This window comes from Sciurus vulgaris (assembly GCF_902686455.1).
Source record: "Sciurus vulgaris genome assembly, chromosome: 4".
NCBI lineage: Eukaryota > Metazoa > Chordata > Mammalia > Rodentia > Sciuridae > Sciurus > Sciurus vulgaris.
Genome location: NC_136464.1, coordinates 12032913 through 12052887, shown reverse-complemented (window position 1 = coordinate 12052887; position 19975 = coordinate 12032913). Strand labels below are relative to the sequence as shown.

Genomic DNA, 19975 nt, shown 5'->3' with positions numbered 1-19975 from the left:
CTCGCAGAATGAAAGGCGCCCCGCAGCTGGCGAGGCGGGCGCTGCGTGCGGGGCGCGGGAGTCGCGCGGGTCGGAGTGGAGCGCGCGCACTGCCCGCCCGCCCGCCTCCGCTCCGCCTCCGTCCGGGGCGCGGGCGAGGTGGCCCGGGCGGGGGAGCGCAGGGGGCAGGGCCGCGGCGGCGAGGAGGAGCACGGGGAGGAGCGGGCCCGATAAAAAGCAGCGAGGCGGCCCCACCCGCGGCTGGCCGGCGGGCAGGCTCGGCGCGTCCCTTCCGTCCGGCCTGCGCCGGCGGCGGGGAGGCGGCGCGCGGCCCGCAGCCCGCCCATGGAGGCTTTTCCCTGGGCGCCCCGCTCGCCCCGCCGCGGCCGCGCCCCCGCGCCCATGGCGCTCGTGCCCAGCGCCCGCTACGTGAGCGCCCAGGGCCAGGCGCACCCGCAGCCCTTCAGCTCGTGGAACGACTACCTGGGGCTCGCCACGCTCATCACCAAGGCGGTGGACGGTGAACCGCGCTTCGGCTGCGCCCGAGGCGAGGACGGTGGCGGCGGCTCCCCGCCCTCTTCGTCGTCCTCGTCCTGTTGCTCCCCCCACGCGGGGGCTGGGCCCGGAGCGCTGGGGCCGGCGCTGGGGCCGCCCGACTACGACGACGACGACGACGACGACAGCAGCGATGAGCCGGGGTCCCGGGGCCGCTACCTGGGGGGCGCGCTGGAGCTGCGCGCGCTGGAGCTGTGCGCAGGCCCCGCCGAGGCTGGTCTGCTGGAGGAGCGCTTCGCCGAGCTAAGCCCGTTTGCAGGTCGCGCCGCCGCGGTGCTGCTGGGCTGCGCGCCCGCCGCCGCCGCCACCCCCGAAGTGACGCCGCGAGAGGAGCGGGCCCCGGCGTGGGCGGCCGAGCCCCGACTGCACGCTACCTCGGGGACGGCCGCCGCCCGGCTGCTCAAGCCCGAGCTGCAGGTGTGCGTGTTCTGCCGGAACAACAAGGAGGCGGTGGCTCTCTACACCACCCACATCCTGAAGGGCCCCGACGGGCGAGTGCTGTGTCCGGTGCTGCGTCGCTACACGTGCCCCCTGTGCGGCGCCAGCGGCGACAACGCGCACACCATCAAGTACTGCCCGCTCTCCAAAGTGCCGGCGCCGCCCGCCGCGCGTCCGCCGCCGCGCGGCGCCAGGGACAGCCTGCCAGGCAAGAAACTGCGCTGAGGGCCCGGGGTCCCTCTACGGGCACCTGACGACACCTGGGTCCCTGCCTGCCCCCGGTTCTGGTCTGCGCACCATCTTCTGCCTGCTGGGGAGGCGCTGAGCTGTCGGCACCGGCTCAACACTGAACATCGTCTGGGTTTTCAAAAGAAGTCGGCACAGAGTACTTCCTGTCGAGCGATTGAGACTAGACGTCGAGATTTTTTTTTTTTTTTTTGGGGGGGGGCCGTCTCTAGTTTCTAGTTTGCACACATCCAGAACGGCGAAGGAGGCTGGGTGTGTATTTCACTAACTGAAATATGGCAGCCGAGAGACGCTGTTTACTGTATACGTCGACCTATTTTAGATGCGCATTGGTATGAAATTGTCTCTAATCTTGGATGTTTCGTTTTATGAATGGAGGCACTTTACTAGGTCTAGTATATTTTTTTAATAGCCTCTGAACTGAGCTTAAAACTGACGATTTTATGGAATGTCAGCAAAATGACTATTTTATTGTTTGATGCAATATTTTAGTTGTCCTTAGTTATTCTAATTCCAGGTGAAGCAAGCAAGCCCTTGGTAGCTTCAGCATTATGAGAAGTGAAATTTAGTTCTTTCCAGTATTAATTTGGGTGGGTATTCCCTCCTTGTGGCTTGTTTCTGTCCTAACTGGAGGTGTAAAATGCAGTCTGTAGCAGGTAGAATACAGCTCCTTTTATGTACCAGATCTTTTATTACTGAACTAGCAACTAGCCTTTTTCACCTTTAAAAATTGTGCCAAGTCATAATCATATTGTGTATACACTTGGAGATGGTGCTGTTTAAAAAAAAAAAAATCGTGTATTTATACAGTAACAGTATATGATTTCATAGCATTTTCTCTTCATGCCCCCCAAATCCCATTTCCAGTTCTTCACAAATACTAAGAACAGTGTTCAGGCTCATCCTGACTTGCTTGATTTCAAGGGTTCTTCATTAGTGGCCACTGTCCTGCCAATGTCCCCCAAACTAAAATAGAAGATGAGAAGACTCATTTAATAACCTGTATTGAAGATTCCACTCCAAGTTATCTGGCTTCAGATAACCAGTACACCAGAAACTGGCACTGATCAAAAGAACTGTTGGAATTGGAGAGAAGGAACAGCTCCCCTCCTGTAACCAGTCTTCACAGAAGACCCTGATAGCTTCTGCAACCCTGCCAGTTATCGGTGAGAAACCTGATTCACAAAGGTTCCTTCCCCACCTGACTTTCCAAGCTCATTTTAAATTCACCATGCTGAATGCCACACTATAGCACGAAGCTACCTTCCATGAAGACAGATGTAGGAGGCAAAGACCACAGTGAATTATGAGGAACTCATCAGAAATGCACAAACAACTATCTGAAAATACCACCAAGAGATTTAGTCTAAGTACATAAAGCTACCAGTAGGCAGATTTAGCTAGGGTATTAGGAGTCAGACTCCTTTGGTATTAAACAGCTAACTTCCTCCATAGCAAATTGACTTGATCTGGAACACTCACTTGAAGACAAGAGGTTGGGGTAAATAATGCTGGGTAACTGTGGGCCCTTTTGGAACCAAAGGGAAGAGGTAGACAGGCAAGCTGTTATTTTACCAAGAAAACAATCACTGGTGACTCTTACAGCTCCAGACCAGGGAACTGCAGATTTGACTGGACCTGAGCTTAAGTAGCTTAATGAAACCACTAATTGTTCTTTTCTTGTTTTTTGTTTTTGTAGTACTGGGGATTGAACCCAGGGTCTTGTGCTTGAAGATGCCAATTTAAATGAGCTTTATTTGGGGGGATGTTTTGAAGGTCAACATGAAGTTGTTACCTCCACTGTTCTGTGCTACCTTTTCAAAAGGGTCACTATAAACAAATCAGTGCATTTTCCAGGCTGAAAGAACTGGACACATGACAGGACCAATTCAGCTACTTTGAATTTTTTTAAGCCAACTTATACTGCTTCAGATTATACATGTTCAAGCAGGAAACACTGACATGTCCTTAATACATGAGAAATCCCTGTGATGGGATATAAATGATGATTTGCTTTTTTTCCTTCTGTACTGAGGATCTATTTTAACCCAGGATTCTCCCACAACTCTGGTCAAGCTCTACCACTGAACTACTCCCCAGCCCATTCATTTGCTATTCTGACATCGTTACTATTTTACCAAAACTGGGAACACTGAGCATGGAATTTGTTGTAAAGTCCCAAAGCCTAGAGAGTATTGGGCAAGGTCTCCTTACAATTAGTTGGTTGGCCATTATTTTAATCCATTTAAAGTACCCCATATCACACCCCTGGCCCTGGCAAATCTGCCTCAGTTTTGCAGCTAACATTGAAGTACTGAGAGCTAAAATATGAACAGAGAATACTGCTACAAAAAAAGTAATCCCTGGAACTTGACATGAAAACAGTAACTAAGCATTTTGCAAAATTGTTTAAAGAAATTCAAAGTTTAAAAAACAAAAGTTATCAAAAGAACATGTTGCTAACAATATAAGAACATGCTAAGTAACAAGTACATGAAATACTCTGAAGACTTTTTTTTTTAACCAAGTGTGGAGATAGAGATTGCCTTGACCTGCTTTCTTCTGTTCAGACTTTATTTCCAGAGGCTTTCTGGTCCTTTGGGGTTTTTTGTTTGTTTTATTTGTATTATAGTTTTCCTCCAGTCAGTCTTCAAAGTTGCAGTTACAAACTTTGATTAGTATTAGAACAGATGTCATAGATTAAACCAAAACCATACATTTTAAATTATGACAAATGTGTATTTCAAAGAGAAAGCAAAGTATGTGTTAATCCTAATTTTCTTGATAATATTCCCTCCAGTGCCCACATATTTCAGTTATATGAAATTAATAAATCAATCTACAATCAAAATGCTTTTTAAAAAAAACACCAACTGACATCCCACACATACAGATGCCAACTCCCTCCAGGTATGCAACTATGGACACCCAGTGGATAACTCGGGGTCTTTTCTGGACCCATGATATTTCCACCCTCAGACCATCTATATTAATAACAACATTCTCCCCTTTTAAAAATGCAGAAGCCATGAGAACATGGGCACCTCCTAGCACATCAGTGAGTGGGTTGGTTGTACGGCTTTAATACCTTAACAGTGGGCGAAGGGAGGGTCAGAGTCCAGGACAGCAGAAACACAAGACCTGAATTACAAACCAACAGCATCAGACTCTTTCTGCCCTCCCGCTGTGCTCTCAGTTCTCACTTCCAGGACAAAGAAACCCTGAAGAGGATGTCTGGGAAGTGGTCCAAGAATAGGTGGGTTTGCAGACTGGCCCTGAAACCTGTTGCGCGCGCTTCTATATGACTCACCTAAACAAGTCTGATAAAATGAATGTTGACTGGGGCTTATATGTGACGTCACATGTACAGCTCTGCTTTACAGGAACAAACTCACAGCAGGCCATTGCCCCAAATAGTCACTGATCTTGAAGTTTTTATTTATTATGAAAGAAAAGATTCCCCACAAAAGACCTTTTAAGATTTCCACATGTTTGATATACCAGAAATGAAGTGTTTAAAAGTGATTTCCATCCCTGGTAACAAATAGAAAAGCTGTATTTGATTAAGTCAAAAAGCATCAACACTCCCTCTTCTGGCCTTGTAACTGTTACCAATAGGAATTCTCATCATTGCTCTGTAATAATTTCCAGTGTCCATAGCCACTAAAACTTAGTGAAAAACATTCTCTGAAATTAATGGGTTTTCTTCCCTAAGTCCAGGTGAAAATCCAAGATGGTCTCTCACATACACCACACACACACCAACTCAGATGACAGAATGACAAAGAAACTAAGACATTTCAGTTAATAAAGGAAGAGTACTTTATAGGAAATGTCCTAGCTGCATTTCTGTTATTTTCTATTTTCTTTGATGTTGAACACTGAGACATTTAATGGTACACTGATAAACTCAAGTAAAATAAACTCAGCTGAATATGCAAACTTACCATTATAAAACACTTTATGATCACAAATCAACACTAAAACAAATTCTGTAAGTATTTTATTTATCACTGAAGAAAAAACACAGCAGCAAGTTCTGTGTTGGCTTCAATAAGACCAAATAGTTAATCTTTAACATAGCTACTACACTCCAAAAATTGAAGTCAACACAGTCATTACTACAAATTACTTGTTGAAAGAATCTATTCTGAAGAGAAAGAAAATTAGGAAAAAGAATTTAAACAATTCCTCTAAATCGCACATTTATAAATATTGTCATATTTAAAATGCTTGAAAGGCATGAAATCTCCATTAATGGAAAAGCAGTGTGCTATTGGCAACAGAAAAAAACAGCGAGTTTACCAAATGCTTTAAAATTTAAAAGCTGTACTGTTTTGGGTTTGCACTTGAACAGTATTGTCATTACAATAATGACTGCAAATTGCTTTATACTCACCTCCTCTTAAGTAAAATCTACAGAAAAGCCCACTGTATCCAATGTCTGTAATATTTACTGCACTTAGAGTGAACCTAAAAACTTTCTAAATTTAGTTAATAGTAAATACCTCAAAATACCTAAAAAGGTATGTTTCAACCACTAATGGTGTGAAAATTGTTTCAGATTCACTGGTTTAAAGGGTCTTCGAATACATTTTAACAGAAGCTTACACCTCATTCCAAATTAATATCAGATATTTCAAAATCAAACAAAAAAAAGATCAATTCTATACCAAGATACAGGTGTTACTCCATACCCGACAGGTTCACATTTTTAATTTATTTTTTAGTTTTTTCTTTTTTGTAAACAAATGATTGATGAAATAATGCAACACCTTAAATTCCAGAAAATGGCGTGGTTTTCCAACCTTCTGTGGATGCGGTGCATGATCAATCTATTATATAGGATTAATACAAGTTCATGCTTTTTGTGTTATGGTGAAACAACATTAAAGAATCCAATTTAGATTGGTTGAAGCACAAGTATAATAATCCTTGAATGTGATCAAACCTATGTAAGACACGAATCTGAATCCATCATCTTGGGACTTAACGTCGTACTGTGGTCCATCCATCTTCATCAGTCTCATTTTTAGTACGACGAAGGGACTCCCTATCCTTCTCGGCTCTCCATGAGGTTTTTTCTTTTTCACCTTCTCGGTCCCGGTCCCGATCCCGGTCCCGGTCTCTTTCTCTATCTCTTGAAAGAGCTGGAGGAGGAACTCGACGAGGGGGATCCCGCTCCTCGGCCCGGTCATCTTTTCTATCATCAGCACGTCTCCAAGAGCTTACTAAAAAGTTCATAGAAAATAAAGCTTAAGTATCTACCAAACCTAACTCAAGTAAAAGCAATTCTTCCGCCACAAAGAAATCCCACACTGAAAATTAACAGTACAGAATCACAACTTTAAAAAAATATATACAAGTTCTGTACATTTTAATTACTTTGACTATTAATTCCTGACAAAATCTTTAACATATTTAACAGATATAACTCGAAATATGAAAACAAGCAAAAATCATTGGCCTAGGAAATATACGAAGAGTTATAAAAGTTTAACAAAGTGACAAAACTCTGGCTACGCCAATGAGTGTGAAGACACACACAAGCTTATAATCCCAATTACTCTAGAGACAGAGACAGGAGGACTGCAAGATCAAGGACAGTCTGGGCAATTTTAAACTTTAGCAAAAAGTTTTTAAAGGACTGAGGGTGTAACTCAGTGGTATACTGCTTGCCTAGTATGCAAAAGGTCATGGGTTCAATCCCCAGCACCAGATGGAGGCTATGAGGTGAATGGACATTTTTAAACTGAAAGCATTTGGAGCTCTTATTGAAAATTTTAACACCAAATTAGCCATAGAAATATGACATTTTAAATTAATGGCTGCAAATAAACTTAAAATCCTGCTGTGCAGACGAAATACTAAGTGTGAGACAAGTACTTAAGTGCAATGGGCATTTTAAATACATTAGAAATATTTTTTAAAGTTTCAACTATTAAAATTTCAGAAAAAGAGGGGCTGGATTGTGGCTTGTGGTAGAGCACTAAGCCAGCATGTGTGAGGCACTGGGTTCGATTCTCAGCACCACATATACATAAATGAATAAAATAAAGGCCCATCAACATCTAAAAATTATTTTAAAATAAAATTTCAGAGAAAGAAAGTGTACACTTTGTGCTTACCTGCCAGGATCTTAATTCTAAAATAACTGATAAAACTGCTTCTTCCTTTTCACTAAATAAATTTTATCAATACATATTACTCATTATCTAATTTGGTCTATTAGCATACTTTAAATTTTAGAGATTTTTCACAGCTTTACCATTCAGTGAATGAGAATCACAAGTTCCAAACTGAAGTAGACTGTTTACCTGGTTTTGGGTGTTGATGCAAATTTACAAAGTAATTTGCAAAACCCAAAGTAACTTCATAAAACCCAAACTGCCAGAATGGCTGTTCTCCAACACTCCAGCAGTTGTAAATAACACCCATACCTTCTTCACGTTCTGATCTGAGGGGAGGTCCTCTCCGGTCTCTGTCATCTCTGAGATCTCTTCTCTCTCTTAGATCACGTCGATCATCTCTCTCACGACGACGATCATCCCTATCCCTGTCATCACGGCGACTTGAATCTCTCCAGCTCGAAGATTCTTCAGCTGGTCCTCTTCTCCAGCCACCTTCATCCCTGCATTCATTTAAAATGACAAGTTCTTGCTGATGGTAAACTACACAGACAATTGTAAGTGAATACATCATACTCAACTTGGTGCTTACTTTATGAACATTACAAGGACAAGGTTTAAACTCATAACTGGACCTCAATCTGATATTTCAGTCATGGAGAACAAAATTAGGATACCTAGACCTGGGATTCCCACATGGTATCACTAACCACATGTGGCTACTTAAATTTAACTTTAAGAAAGGAAAAAAAACAAAAAAATCAAGGTAGTTCCTTAACTATCTTCCCAGTGTTCGATAGCCAAATGTGACCACTGGCTACCAGGTAGTACCTATATAGAAAATTTTTATCCTTACAGAAATTCGTACTTAATAGTGCTGAGCTAGATTTATCAATGCCAGGCTACTTTGGCAGGGTGAACCACTAATAAAAGTAATGGGTTTTTGATAATTTAAGCTCAATAAAACTTGACTGCTCTTGGGGCAAGAGGTGTAGCTCAGTGGCAGAGCACTTGCCTAGTACGTGTAAGGCCCTGAGTTCAATCCTCAACATCACATAAAAATAAATAAATTTAAAAAAAAAAAAGGTATTGTGTCCATTTACAACTTGAAAAAAATTTAAAAAATAAATAAACTTGACTGTTCTTAAAAACTTTTTTTTACATGATTTAAGAGATAAATGAGAAAAGGTTTCTTGAAATTAGTTTGGAATACACACAAAGAGTATTTAAAAGAATCGTAACTGTAACTCTACAAAGAGTTCAGTTAGAAACATTCAACCTGGAAAAAAGAAAAAAAAGAAAAAAAAAAAAAAAAAACCAACCAACCTAGGTCTTCTAAAGCGATCCTCACGATCCCCTTCTCTCTCTCTGTCCCTCTCTCGTTCAGGGTCTTTCTCATTCTCCTCACGATCTTGACTGTCTCTGTCCCTTTCTTTGTCTCTATCCCATTCACGTTCTTCTGATGGTCTTGATTCTCGAGGTGGACCCCAACTCTCTTCTCTAGCTTTTTCTTTCTCTCTCCATCCACCTATTTTTTAAAATAAGCAGCAAAAACATTTTTCCACTCAAGAAACAGATTGGCAATCATAAACTATCTTAATGTTGACATTAATTCATCACCATTTTAAATGATGATTTAAGACACTCCAATTTCATTTAAGAAAAAATCCTAAAGCCATTGTGTGTCACTGCACAGACTACCTGGGTCCCATTAGATAAAAAGATCGTTAAATTCTTACTGTAAGCAAAGTTTTGGGTATACAATCTGTCCTGATGATAAACAGACTGTTCAATTTAGCACAAAACTTAAGAGCTTTCCTCTTAAAGCCCAAATTATGAGTCATTTATACCTTGCAACATTCTCAGAATCTTCATTACCAAAAAAAGACTTTTCATGTTCCTGTCAACCACCACTTACCACCCACCATCTAGTCATGAAACAAGGACAAATGCTTTGATCCTGCCCAGTGTCTTGAATGTAGCCATGGATCTGAATCTACAAAGAGGTCAAAGGAAGCAAACATTTCAGTGAAAGCTTATCACAGCTGCACCACCAACAATTACTACTGTCGCCAACACTTACATTACCATAGGCAAAGCACTAACCTAAACCATATGCCTAAATTGCCTTGATCAATCCTATCAATAGCTGAGTTGATCTCTATTGTCAGAGTCTGTGCTTGCCTAAAATTAGCAACCCCAACATTTAGTCGTTAAGGCACTTTTACAGTCATTCCAGAGCAGCAAAAACTGTGAGTCACCCAACACACAATGACAGCTACAGTGGGCAGCTCTCTGCCTTCCAGTTTCAGCTCTTACAATAACAAGTGTCTTTTTCAGGGATTATTTATTTAGTGCCATGTTTACATTACCTTTGGGAGGTTTGCTGGTGACTTCGCTGTTTAAAACAGCCCAAGCATACCACTGAAGTGCTATCTAGTGTCCCCAATGCACAAGAGATATGAATCATGTCTCTTAGGGAGAAAATAAATTATGTGTCAAAAAAGCTTTGCTCAGGCATAAGTTACAGTACTGTTGGTAGTGAGTTCTAGGCTCATGAGTCAATATTTTGTTTCAAATAAGGTGCCCTGAAACAAACACATAAACATAGGTGCATAATGACTGGTTGACTAAAATATGATCAGAGGCCCAAAGGAACCTAATATTATACTTCCTCTAGGATTCCTCAGTATTCATGGCAACTTTTTATAAGATGTAACTACCACAATTTGATGAGAATCTATTGTACTGTTAACTCCATTTTATAGGAGGCACACAAAAGTCACTTGCCCAAGGTCAGAACAGAAAAGAGAGAGAGCAGAAACCAAAGGTAAAGGTAAGGAAGCTGTTCGCTTAGATCCAAACTTAGAATGGATTTTCACAGCACAAAGAAAAGAGCTGGAAGTAGGAGAAGCAGCAGAGACAAGTCGGAAGGTAAAAACAAGAGCTCAAAGAAATTATCGTGGCCCAGACCCAAGTTCAAGCAGGGAGAGTACAAAAGTGGGTAGTTTAAAGAACATCAAAAAGGCAGAACTGAACTAAATCGAAGATTAAAATAAAGGATGACACAGAGACCAGAGGAAAGGAGAGTTCCCAGATATCTAGATTATGCAGTTAAGACAGCAGTGACCCTGCAGAGAAGTACAGGTTTTAAACAAGTTGAGTCTGAATATCAATGAATTTCCCAATGGAGACATGTCATGTGTAAAAAGCAGCTGTCACCTATGTGCAATAGGCAGACATCACCTAAGACGGTCACAAACATGTCACAGACACCTACACAACTGTATAAGAATCATAAAGCAAAAAAAAAAAAAAAAGAGCAGACCCAGCACTGAAAATAGAAAATGAGTTCTTCCACCTATAATCCTATGGCCGACAGGAGTGCGCACAAATATCTAATAATTGTACATTTTAAAGATCTATTTTCAAGAAGGCTGGCCTGGGATAGAACTTGAACATATAATACTTAAGTGACGGGAACAGAAAACTAGCTGTCAAACCAGCAGACATTAGACAGAAAGAAAACATGACCAACACCTCTAGAGAAGACAGAAGTGAGGTTATCTGTTTCAGGGTGTGGGACAACAAAGGAAGTTTTAGACTTGAAATTCACTGCATAAGGCATTTATGGAAAAAGGTCTATTTATAAACAGGAAATAAGAATATAACCTGATGTCATTTATCCATTAAAATTTAACTCTGCATGTGACATCAAGCAGATTCCACAAAGCATCTCAACTAGTTGCCTATATACCAGAATTTTACCTGGCTTAACAAATGGTCTCCAGGGACCAGGTCTGGAGTCTTCACTTCGTCTGGGAATCCGATCATCTTCGTTACGCCTGGAGATCCGATCATCATCCATGTTTCTCCAAGGCCCCCTGTCATCATCTGCACCACGCCTGGAAATTCTATCATCATCAGCATTCCTCCAAGGTCCTCGGTCATCATCCAAGCCTCGCCTGGGGCCCCGGTCATCATCCATGCCCCGCCTGGGGCCCCGGTCATCGTCAGCATTACGCCAGGATGATCGCTCATCATCGGCACCTCCTCTCCTGGGCCCCCGGTCCTCATCCATCCCACGTCTTGGTCCTCTGTCCTCATCAGCTGTGCGCCAGCTTCCTCTATCATCATCCAGTCCTCGTCTAGGGGGTCTGTCATCATCTGCATGACGCCAGCTTCCCCTGTCATCATCACCAATTCGTCTGGGAGGCCTGTCATCATCTGCATTACGCCAGGAAGGACGGTCATCATCTGCTCCACGGCGAGAGAAACGCTCTTCGTCAGGACCACGTCTAGGGCCTCTGTCATCATCCATGCTACGCCTAGGGACCCGATCATCATCTGGTCTGAGAGAGGATTCTCTCTCTTCATCATCTCCCAAACGCCTTGGTCGATCTTCATCTCTCCTATGAGGCCTCTCTTCGTCGCGCCCTTCTCCACGTCTCCACTCCCTAGAGGAATAAGCCACACATTTTTAAGGTCAAGTATTTTCACAAAGCATACCATCGTTCAGGAACCGTATTTTATTTCACTGCCTCTTAAAAACCCCTTAAGGCCAGTATGGTGACACAAGCCTAAAATCCTAGCAAATCTGGAGACTAAAACAAGAGGATTGCAAGTTTGAGAACAGCCTAGGCAACTTAGTGAGAGCCTGTCTCAAAATATAAAAAGATCTGGCGATGTTGCTCAGTAGTAGAGCACTTCTGAGTTCAATCCCCAGTACCAAAAAATTTGAAAATAAAAACCACCTAGGGACACTAGTACATGCCTGTAATCCCAGCAGCTTGGAAGGCTAAAGCAAGAGGATGGATCGCCAAGTTCAAGGCCAGCCTGTGCAACAAAGCAAGGCCCTAAGCAAGTTAGTGAGACACTGATTCAAAAGGGGGAGGGATGCAGCTCAGTGGTTAATTACCCCCAGTACCAAAAAGAATAATCATAATAAAAAATAAAAATTAAAAAAAAAAAAAACACTTCTGTCTGAATTCAATATCCTGATCTTTAAGAAAAATTTTCCTTTAAAAAAAAAAAAAAAGTGGGGGAGTGAGGGCCACAAACCTTTGCAATTTTTAAACATTTTACATTGAGTTTTCTAAACCTAATTTCTGTACAGGAACTAAAAAGCTGGCATTCTTATCTACCACCAGTAGTTATTTCAAGGACAGCTACATCTACTTAACAAATCTAAAGGATAAGTGTTATGGGGCTATGCCTTCTTATTCTCTAAACTCAATACTATTAGAGAATTTAAAGAGCCGAAGCAAATATTTCTTAAGATGTTTGGAGGTTAGTCACCATAGTAAGATTGGAATAAACAAGCAGGCATGCATATAATTCTCAGCTTTTCCTTTCTGCATCCCTATAAAATAGATTTTTAATTCTGTAGTTGTAGATGGACAGAATGCCTTTGTTTAGTTTTATGTGATGGTAAGGATTGAACCCAGCGCCTCACACATGCCAGGCAAGCGCTCTGCTTCTGAGCTATAGCCCCAGTCCCTAAACCTGATTTTTAAAACTACTGATAGATGTCAAGTGTGGTGGCACACACCTACAATCCCAGCAACTTGGAATACCAAGGTACAAGGATCACAAGTTCCAGTCTCAGCGACTTAGTGAGGTCCTAAGCAACTTAACAACACCCCGTCTCAAAATAAAAAATTTAAAAAGGGCTGGAGATGTAGCTCGATGGTTAAATATCCCTGGGTTCAACAATCCCAGGTACTGAGGAAAACAGACCCACACACAAACACACACCAACAAGAGTATTACCAGGATCCATGACAAAAATTCTGTAATTCTACTTACTTCTCTGGTGGACCTCTCCTCCACTCAGAGTCAGTTTCAGGTCCTTTTCTCCACGTGCCTTCAGAATCTCTATCTCCCCAACGAGAATCCTGCATAAGCAAAGCAAACAATGGTTCATAATGACAACTGCTGATATTACCAAACATTTTCAAAATTAACCTCAAGCCCTTAAATAAAAGCATGTCTTAATTTTTTTTTTTAAACAGCAATCAGACTGACCATCAAACTAATATTCTCAAATATTGTACCTGGCTTTATAAACACCACCTGAAATCACTCTGAGAGTACCCACCTGGAGCACCTAAAAGAGCTATAGATTACCATTGACCTAGAAATTCCCTTTTGAAGATGATGATGTAGAAAAAAGGCCAAGCGCTCTGAAACATACCTCACAGTTCCTACGGAGTACAAGCAAGCATGAGCACACACACACATACACAACAAAGGGTAGAATGAAATGAAATGTCTCACAGAATGGTTACATTAACAGTGTTTCTCTTTTGAAAGCACTGTATTAAAAACCATGGGAAGGGTGTCAGGAGATATTTAATACCCTACAATGAAAAGGTAAATCTGGCACAAACTTTTCATGAATGGCACACTCCGATGCAGCTTGACTGCTCCTACAAACATAACCTAAGGCCACACTCAAGGATGTAGGGCCCTCTGGAAAATACTGGCTACAAATGAGAAGCACCGAAGGACACATGGCCAGATAATAATTGTTCTCCTGTCATCATGGCTGACTCTGGGCTACTAAAGAGGGAGGCTATGCCAAGAGACTTTTCCCAAGTGGATACTGAGAAAAAATACAAACTTAAAAGTCAATGTAACTCATGGTCACTCCAATGGAGGAAACATACATACCCAGAAGACCATAATTCTCCCACCTCTTCACAATCCCCTTAAAGCTTTTTTTCTTTTTCAACTTTGCCTTTTCAAGGCAACATATTTTTACTCGTGTCACCTTTACACACACAAAAAAAAAGAATTCAAGACATCATCGTCCCCCAACCCCCAACCCCAACCCCTACCCCTTTCAGGGAGGGTGGTACTGGGCCCTGAATCCAGCAGTGCTCTACCTACACTGGGCTACATCCCATACCTTGATTTATTTTGAGACACGGTCTTGCTAATTTGTCCAGGTTGACCTGGAATTGTAATTCTTCTGTCTCAACCTCCTACCAAGTAACTAAGATTACAGGCATGTGCCACAATGCATGGCCATAAATACTGTGAAGATAGTAGAGCAAATAGTGGAATGGGCCATGCTAACAAACTAAACAGGAATTTCAGAGAACCTAGTACAAAAAAAAAAAAAAGATGGTAAGAGTAAAAGAGAAATTTTAAAAGACATAATTCCAGGCAGTGGTACACACCCATAGTCATCTCAGCTAGGAAGGAGGATATAAAGCACAAAGATCACAAATTCTAGTCAGGCCTTAGCAACTTAGTGAGACCCTATCTTTAAAAAAAAAAAAAAAAAAAAAAAACCTGAAAAGGGTACAGCCCAGGTGTGGTGGCACGTGCCTGTAACCTAGTGACTCCGGAGGCTGACGTAGGAAGATTACAAATTCAAAGCCAGTCTCAGCAACTTACAAGGCCCTACGCAATTTAGCAAAACCATGTCTCAAAAGAGAAAAGGGACAAGAAAAGGGTTGGGGATGTGCTTAGTGTGAAGTATTCTGGGTTCAATTCCCAGCACTAAAATAAACCAACAAACAAAAAAAAAAAAAAAACCACACAGAAATAAGAGAGGATTTTGAAGAGAAAAGGGAAGAAAATTCCTTAAGTTAAGATGGTCTTGTTTTCTCCAAGGAGTGATATCTCTGATTTTAAGAGCAAAAATGCCAACAGTGAAGAACAGAAAAGACCTATCACAAGGAACCTAGCAGCATCAGTGAAATGATTAAATTCCTTAGGGACAGAGAAGACTACAGAAAGTTTCAAGGAATAAAACAGAATCTACAGAAGTAACAAGACCAAGACCAGTAACAAGAATCCTCCCCTGTGTGATAGTGCATTAAAAAGAATAGAAGATTTTGAACTGCCACACACTGAACCATTGTTCAAATATGACGAAAAAAAACCCCAAAATCTCAAGATACACACACGAAGACATTCTTCTGAAAAAAACCTAAGATATACAAAATAAAACCAAAATGTATTGGCAAAAGGGAAAACATGATACAGTATAAACATATTTAGGACTAAATAACACTTGTAAGTTTTTTGTTGTTGTTGTTTCCTGTTTTCATTTAGTTTTGGTTTGTTTAAACAAAGCTTTGCAGCTTACTTGGTTGGGCATTTTTCCCTCAAGAAAAACTGGAGAGGGCTGGGAATGTAGCTTCGTGGTACAGCGCTTGCCTAGCATGTGCAAGGCCCTGGGTTCAATCCCCCGCAGTACAAAAGAAAAAAACAAGCTGGAAAACTATCTGCCCTTGATTTTGTTGTGCAATACAAGTGTGTCTCCCAGTGTACTGGTTTACTGTTATGACCAATATATTGGAAATACCTGAATTAGCTTCTTATTGATAGACACATTAGTAATACCCTAATTATTACTGAAATAAAACAAATGAATACCTTAAAAATAAATAACAATTGCTAAAGTGGCTATAAAACTTATGCTAAGGAGTCCTAAGTAGATGGAGAGTCAGTTTTAATGATCTTGAGGCAAAAAATGCCCAGCAATATATAGCAGTAATACTTAAGTAAGCAATGCTCAGAATTTGGTTTTGTTCTGTGGAAGAGATTTCTAAATTTATACTATGAAAATGTAGACAGATTTTAGGGGGAATTAGTGGTAACCACAAGAAGAAAAGAGGAAATAAAGTAAAGTTCTTATATTTGCCTTAAAGAAAAAGGGCTATCAGGGACATGGAAATAGTGAAAAAAGAGGCATTATAGTAACAGTATTTTTTTTTAATATTGTTAGATGTAAATGGACACAGTATCTTTTTGTGTGTTTATTTTTATGTGGTGCTTAAGGATCGAACTCCGTACCTCACGTGAGGCAAAGGCTCTACCACTGAGCTACACTATAGCCCCAGCCCGTTAACAGTATGTTCTTACAACCATGGGGGCATGACTTCAAAAGAGTAAAATGAATAAAAGGACAGACAGCTGGATTTAGGAAAGTTAACTAGAAGAAATTTTTACATCATAAATTACTGCAGGTCAGTTCTTCTCAGGAAGACAAAATTCCCATAAACTAAACAGGATGTAACAGATTTTAAATAACACAACAGTTCTAATTTCATACACATATGCAAAACTGTGTCCAACAGAATAAAATATTCACAAAAACCTAACCATGTATTTTGGAATACAACAAAAATTCCAATACTGAAAACACAGAAATAAAATTGGAAATTAGCAACAAGAATAAAAAACCTATAAATCCTGTAGGGTACAGTGGCACATGTCTATAATCCCAGCAACTTGGGAGGTTAAGACAGGAGGATCATTAAGTTCAAGACCAGCCTGTGCAACCCAGTGAGACTATCTCAAAAAAATAAAAAAGGTCTGGGGATGTAGCTCAGAGGTGTAAAATGCCCCTGGGTTCAATCTGTGGGTGGAAGCCTAAATATCTGTCCACATACATTGTAAAACAGAAAGTAAAGACCATATAGTATGAGGTCCTTCCATAAAGTTAAGCATCTGATATGAATGTGGCACAGACAATGACATGCCAAGCCATTTCTCTTACTTTAAAAATTAACCTGCCAGGTGTGGTGGCATACATGGTAATTACAGCAACTCAGGAAGCTGAGGCATGAGGACCGCACAAGTTCAATCAAAACCTCACTAAGTTCAGCAACTTATTGAGGCTCTAAGCAACTTTGTGAAACGCTGTCTCAAAATTTAAAATTTTAAAAAAAGGGAAACGGGACTGGAGACATAGCACAATGGTTAAGCACCATGGGTTCACTCCCCGGTACCAAAAAAATTTTTTTAAATGTTAAAACAATTTTTGTCTAAAGAGCAAAGTGGGTACATTCCAAGGAAAAGGAAGGACAGGTTTCAGACAATAAAGCAGAAAGAGAAGAAAACGATGACAGAAGAAACTAGTGAAAAAGGCAGTAAACCATGAGAAGCCTAATGTAGGAACACAAAGAACAGACTCAGAGTTCTATGATTAAGTGGGTAACATATAACCAATTAGGAAAAGGAGTTCAAGAGACAAAGACAATAGAGGCAACACAGGTCAGTTTTGGAGATGAGATATGTATTATAAATATTTAGAGCAGTGTTTGAATCATTTAGAAATTTAGTTGAAGGACAGATTCTGAATCATGAAGTTTGGGCATGGGCCTGAGTGTGAATCGTGAACAAGCTGGCAGCTGATGCAGACTGTTGTTCTCTATGCAAGGTAGAATTTGTGTCACCCTCTAGGTATCATGCAAGAATATTAGCTGATAAGCATGAATTTCATTAAAACAAAATAATTCTACGCTCACCTTCCTAGAAAGTGGGTCATCACCAAGTCTTCTCTCCTCTTCTCTGCGGCGTTCTCTCTCTTCAATTTCCAACTCCCTTTGGCGTTTTTTCCTCTCTACTTCTTCTAATTTTTTGACGCGCTCCTGGTATTCTCGAAGCTCTTCCTCACGCTTTGCTCGCTCAGCCTTCTCTCTCTCTTCTCTCTCTATATAATTTATTTGGTTACTAAGTGTTCCTCTCACCAGCACCTTTCCCCTAGTGTTAGAGCTAATCTTCTATGTTAAACAGGAAGCATAAAGTAAAAGTAAATTTTAAAATAGCTAAATGGTCAATATTCAAAAAAACAAGTCTATGCTATTAAACATAAGTTCTGTAATGACTTAGGATGAGATTAGATTTCCTCCCTCCATTCCTGCGAATCTGGGATTCCAGACACAGGGCCATTTGACAGCCTTTCATCTGGTATTCATTCATAAATAAATGTTAATACCTACACAAAATACAGTGATGAAAGACAAAAAACTAGTATGATTTTTTTAAAAGAACATCAAATAAGACTCAGGAGGCTGAGGCAACAGTTGCCCAAGTTTGAGGTCAGCCTGGACAATTTAAGACCTTGTTTCAGAAAATAAATAAAAAAGACTGGGGATATAGCTCAGTGGTGGTGCCCCTGGGTTTAATCCCAGTACTGCAGGGGAAAGGAAAAAAACAAAAGGGATCGAATATGTGGAAACAAGTTCACAGAGGACACAGCATCTCCAATGTAACAACCTGAGAACAGTTTGCTACAGTGCTAAAAAGTTACTTACTTATCTGGATACCCATATTTTCTATGAAAGGAGACTGCCAAACACTACATCTGACATCAACCAGCATCCAACCCTCCAACCTTGTCTATGTGGTTTTACCTTTCAGCATTTGCTCCTCTGCCCTCCTCTGCTCCTCCTCCTCTTTCTCTCTATAGTATGTTATTCTGCGCTCTTCTTTCCGTTGCCTCTTCCGTTCCTCCAAGCGATTATGTCTTTCTTCCGCTAATCGCTCTTCAAACTGTTTAAGTTTTTCCTACAATTAAATGGTTACACCCCCCAAAAAATCTTATTTTTTCAGAAGAACTTAAGAAGATATTTTCACAGATTTCCAAAAGAACTGTACATTTCTTAGAACTAGAAAAAGGAATTTCTGAAGACAAAGACCAGAATTTCCAACCAGATAAAATTTTATATTCATGCCAAATTTCTTTCATTTTACATTGTTGATTATGATACATCCAGTGAGTTTATTTATACAAAATAAATGAATAAATTAGAATGCCTAGGTACTTTGATCTCAAAGTTGCTGATGTTTCATTTCTGAAACATTAAACCTGTACAAAGAAACTTTCACACCTTTAGAAAAATCTGTTCAGGTAGCTTACCATTTAGCTTGTAAACATTTCCAAAAATTTTCTACTAAAATAACATTTGAGTACTCTTTAGTAGACATATTAACTCAGGACAAAATATACCACTATGTTTGCAGAGAATACTTAAGGTAACACTAAAAAGTTCATAAATATACTTTTCCTTAAAACCAGTAAATTCACCTCATAAACTGACTGTCGTGCCGCTTTGAGTCGCATCACAAATAAATCTCTGTCTTCAAGCATTCGAGACATTCGAGTCTTATGTTCAAGAGCCTTTTCCCGTTCTAGTTGCATAGTAGTAATCTGCAAGTACACAATACAGTTAAATTTGAAAGTATTTATTTTACTGATTACTAAATCACTCCAAATTGCTGACATTCTTAGAACAATTGGCAGTCACTCCTTTCCCCCTTCCATCTTCCCTTAAAAATGGCAGGATAACCATCATTCATGCCCACAGGTCCCCAGGAAGGCAATTAGGACCAAGGAATCCTGGGGCATCTATCAGTTAAGACATAGTATTTATTTATTTATTTAGTATCATGATACCAGAAATTTCTATGAGATAAATTATAACATATATGGTAAGATGAAAAAAATGCCACACATAACAAGCACAATGGTTTAATTTTTAAAGGCTTTTTCTTCTCTAAGAAATAACTGAGATTAAGGCAGGGAAAGGTTTTTTCCTTTGTGCCCTAAGTAAAAAAATGTAAGGCTTCAGATCATCCCAGATGTTACTTGTCTGCTATACTTTTCTAATTAGTTTACATATTAAGAGAATTATAAAAATAACCCAACTTTTCCTCTGAAAATTGGAAGAATCAACAACAGTGGGCCCATAATCTCCAGATGGCAATAATTAGAAGGAACTGTGAAGCTGTAATCACCAGTCAACAAGTGTGTACTCTCGCTCCTGCTTGTTCCCCGCAAACCAAAATCAGTTCACTATACTTCAATAGGCATTTGGCCACCA

At 40.7% G+C, this 19975-nt stretch overlaps 2 protein-coding genes across 2 annotated transcripts in view; one reads left to right on the top strand and one right to left on the bottom strand.

Annotated features, from left to right (window-relative positions):
* Positions 1-160: 160 nt before the first annotated feature.
* Positions 161-3055, top strand: NANOS1 (nanos C2HC-type zinc finger 1). The gene has a single exon (XM_079137170.1). It carries the CDS (start codon positions 325-327, stop codon positions 1195-1197), a length of 873 nt encoding a protein of 290 aa, XP_078993296.1. The 5' UTR covers positions 161-324; the 3' UTR covers positions 1198-3055.
* A 2149-nt stretch (positions 3056-5204) lies between these two features.
* EIF3A (eukaryotic translation initiation factor 3 subunit A) overlaps positions 5205-19975 on the bottom strand; it is a 35618-nt gene continuing 20847 nt past the window's right edge. The window contains exons 15-22 of the mRNA XM_079137151.1: positions 19180-19302; positions 18506-18659; positions 17618-17802; positions 13155-13243; positions 11115-11803; positions 8673-8874; positions 7659-7849; positions 5205-6449 (exon numbers count right to left, since the gene is read on the bottom strand). Of these exons, the coding sequence (XP_078993277.1) occupies positions 6208-6449; positions 7659-7849; positions 8673-8874; positions 11115-11803; positions 13155-13243; positions 17618-17802; positions 18506-18659; positions 19180-19302 (1875 nt within the window). The 3' untranslated portion in view covers positions 5205-6207. The remainder of the gene's footprint in view (positions 6450-7658; positions 7850-8672; positions 8875-11114; positions 11804-13154; positions 13244-17617; positions 17803-18505; positions 18660-19179; positions 19303-19975) is intronic.

Coding starts and splice junctions, on each gene's coding strand:
- NANOS1 (XM_079137170.1), top strand. CDS start 325: ATGGAGGCTTTTCCCTGGGCGCCCCGCTCGCCCCGCCGCGGCCGCGCC.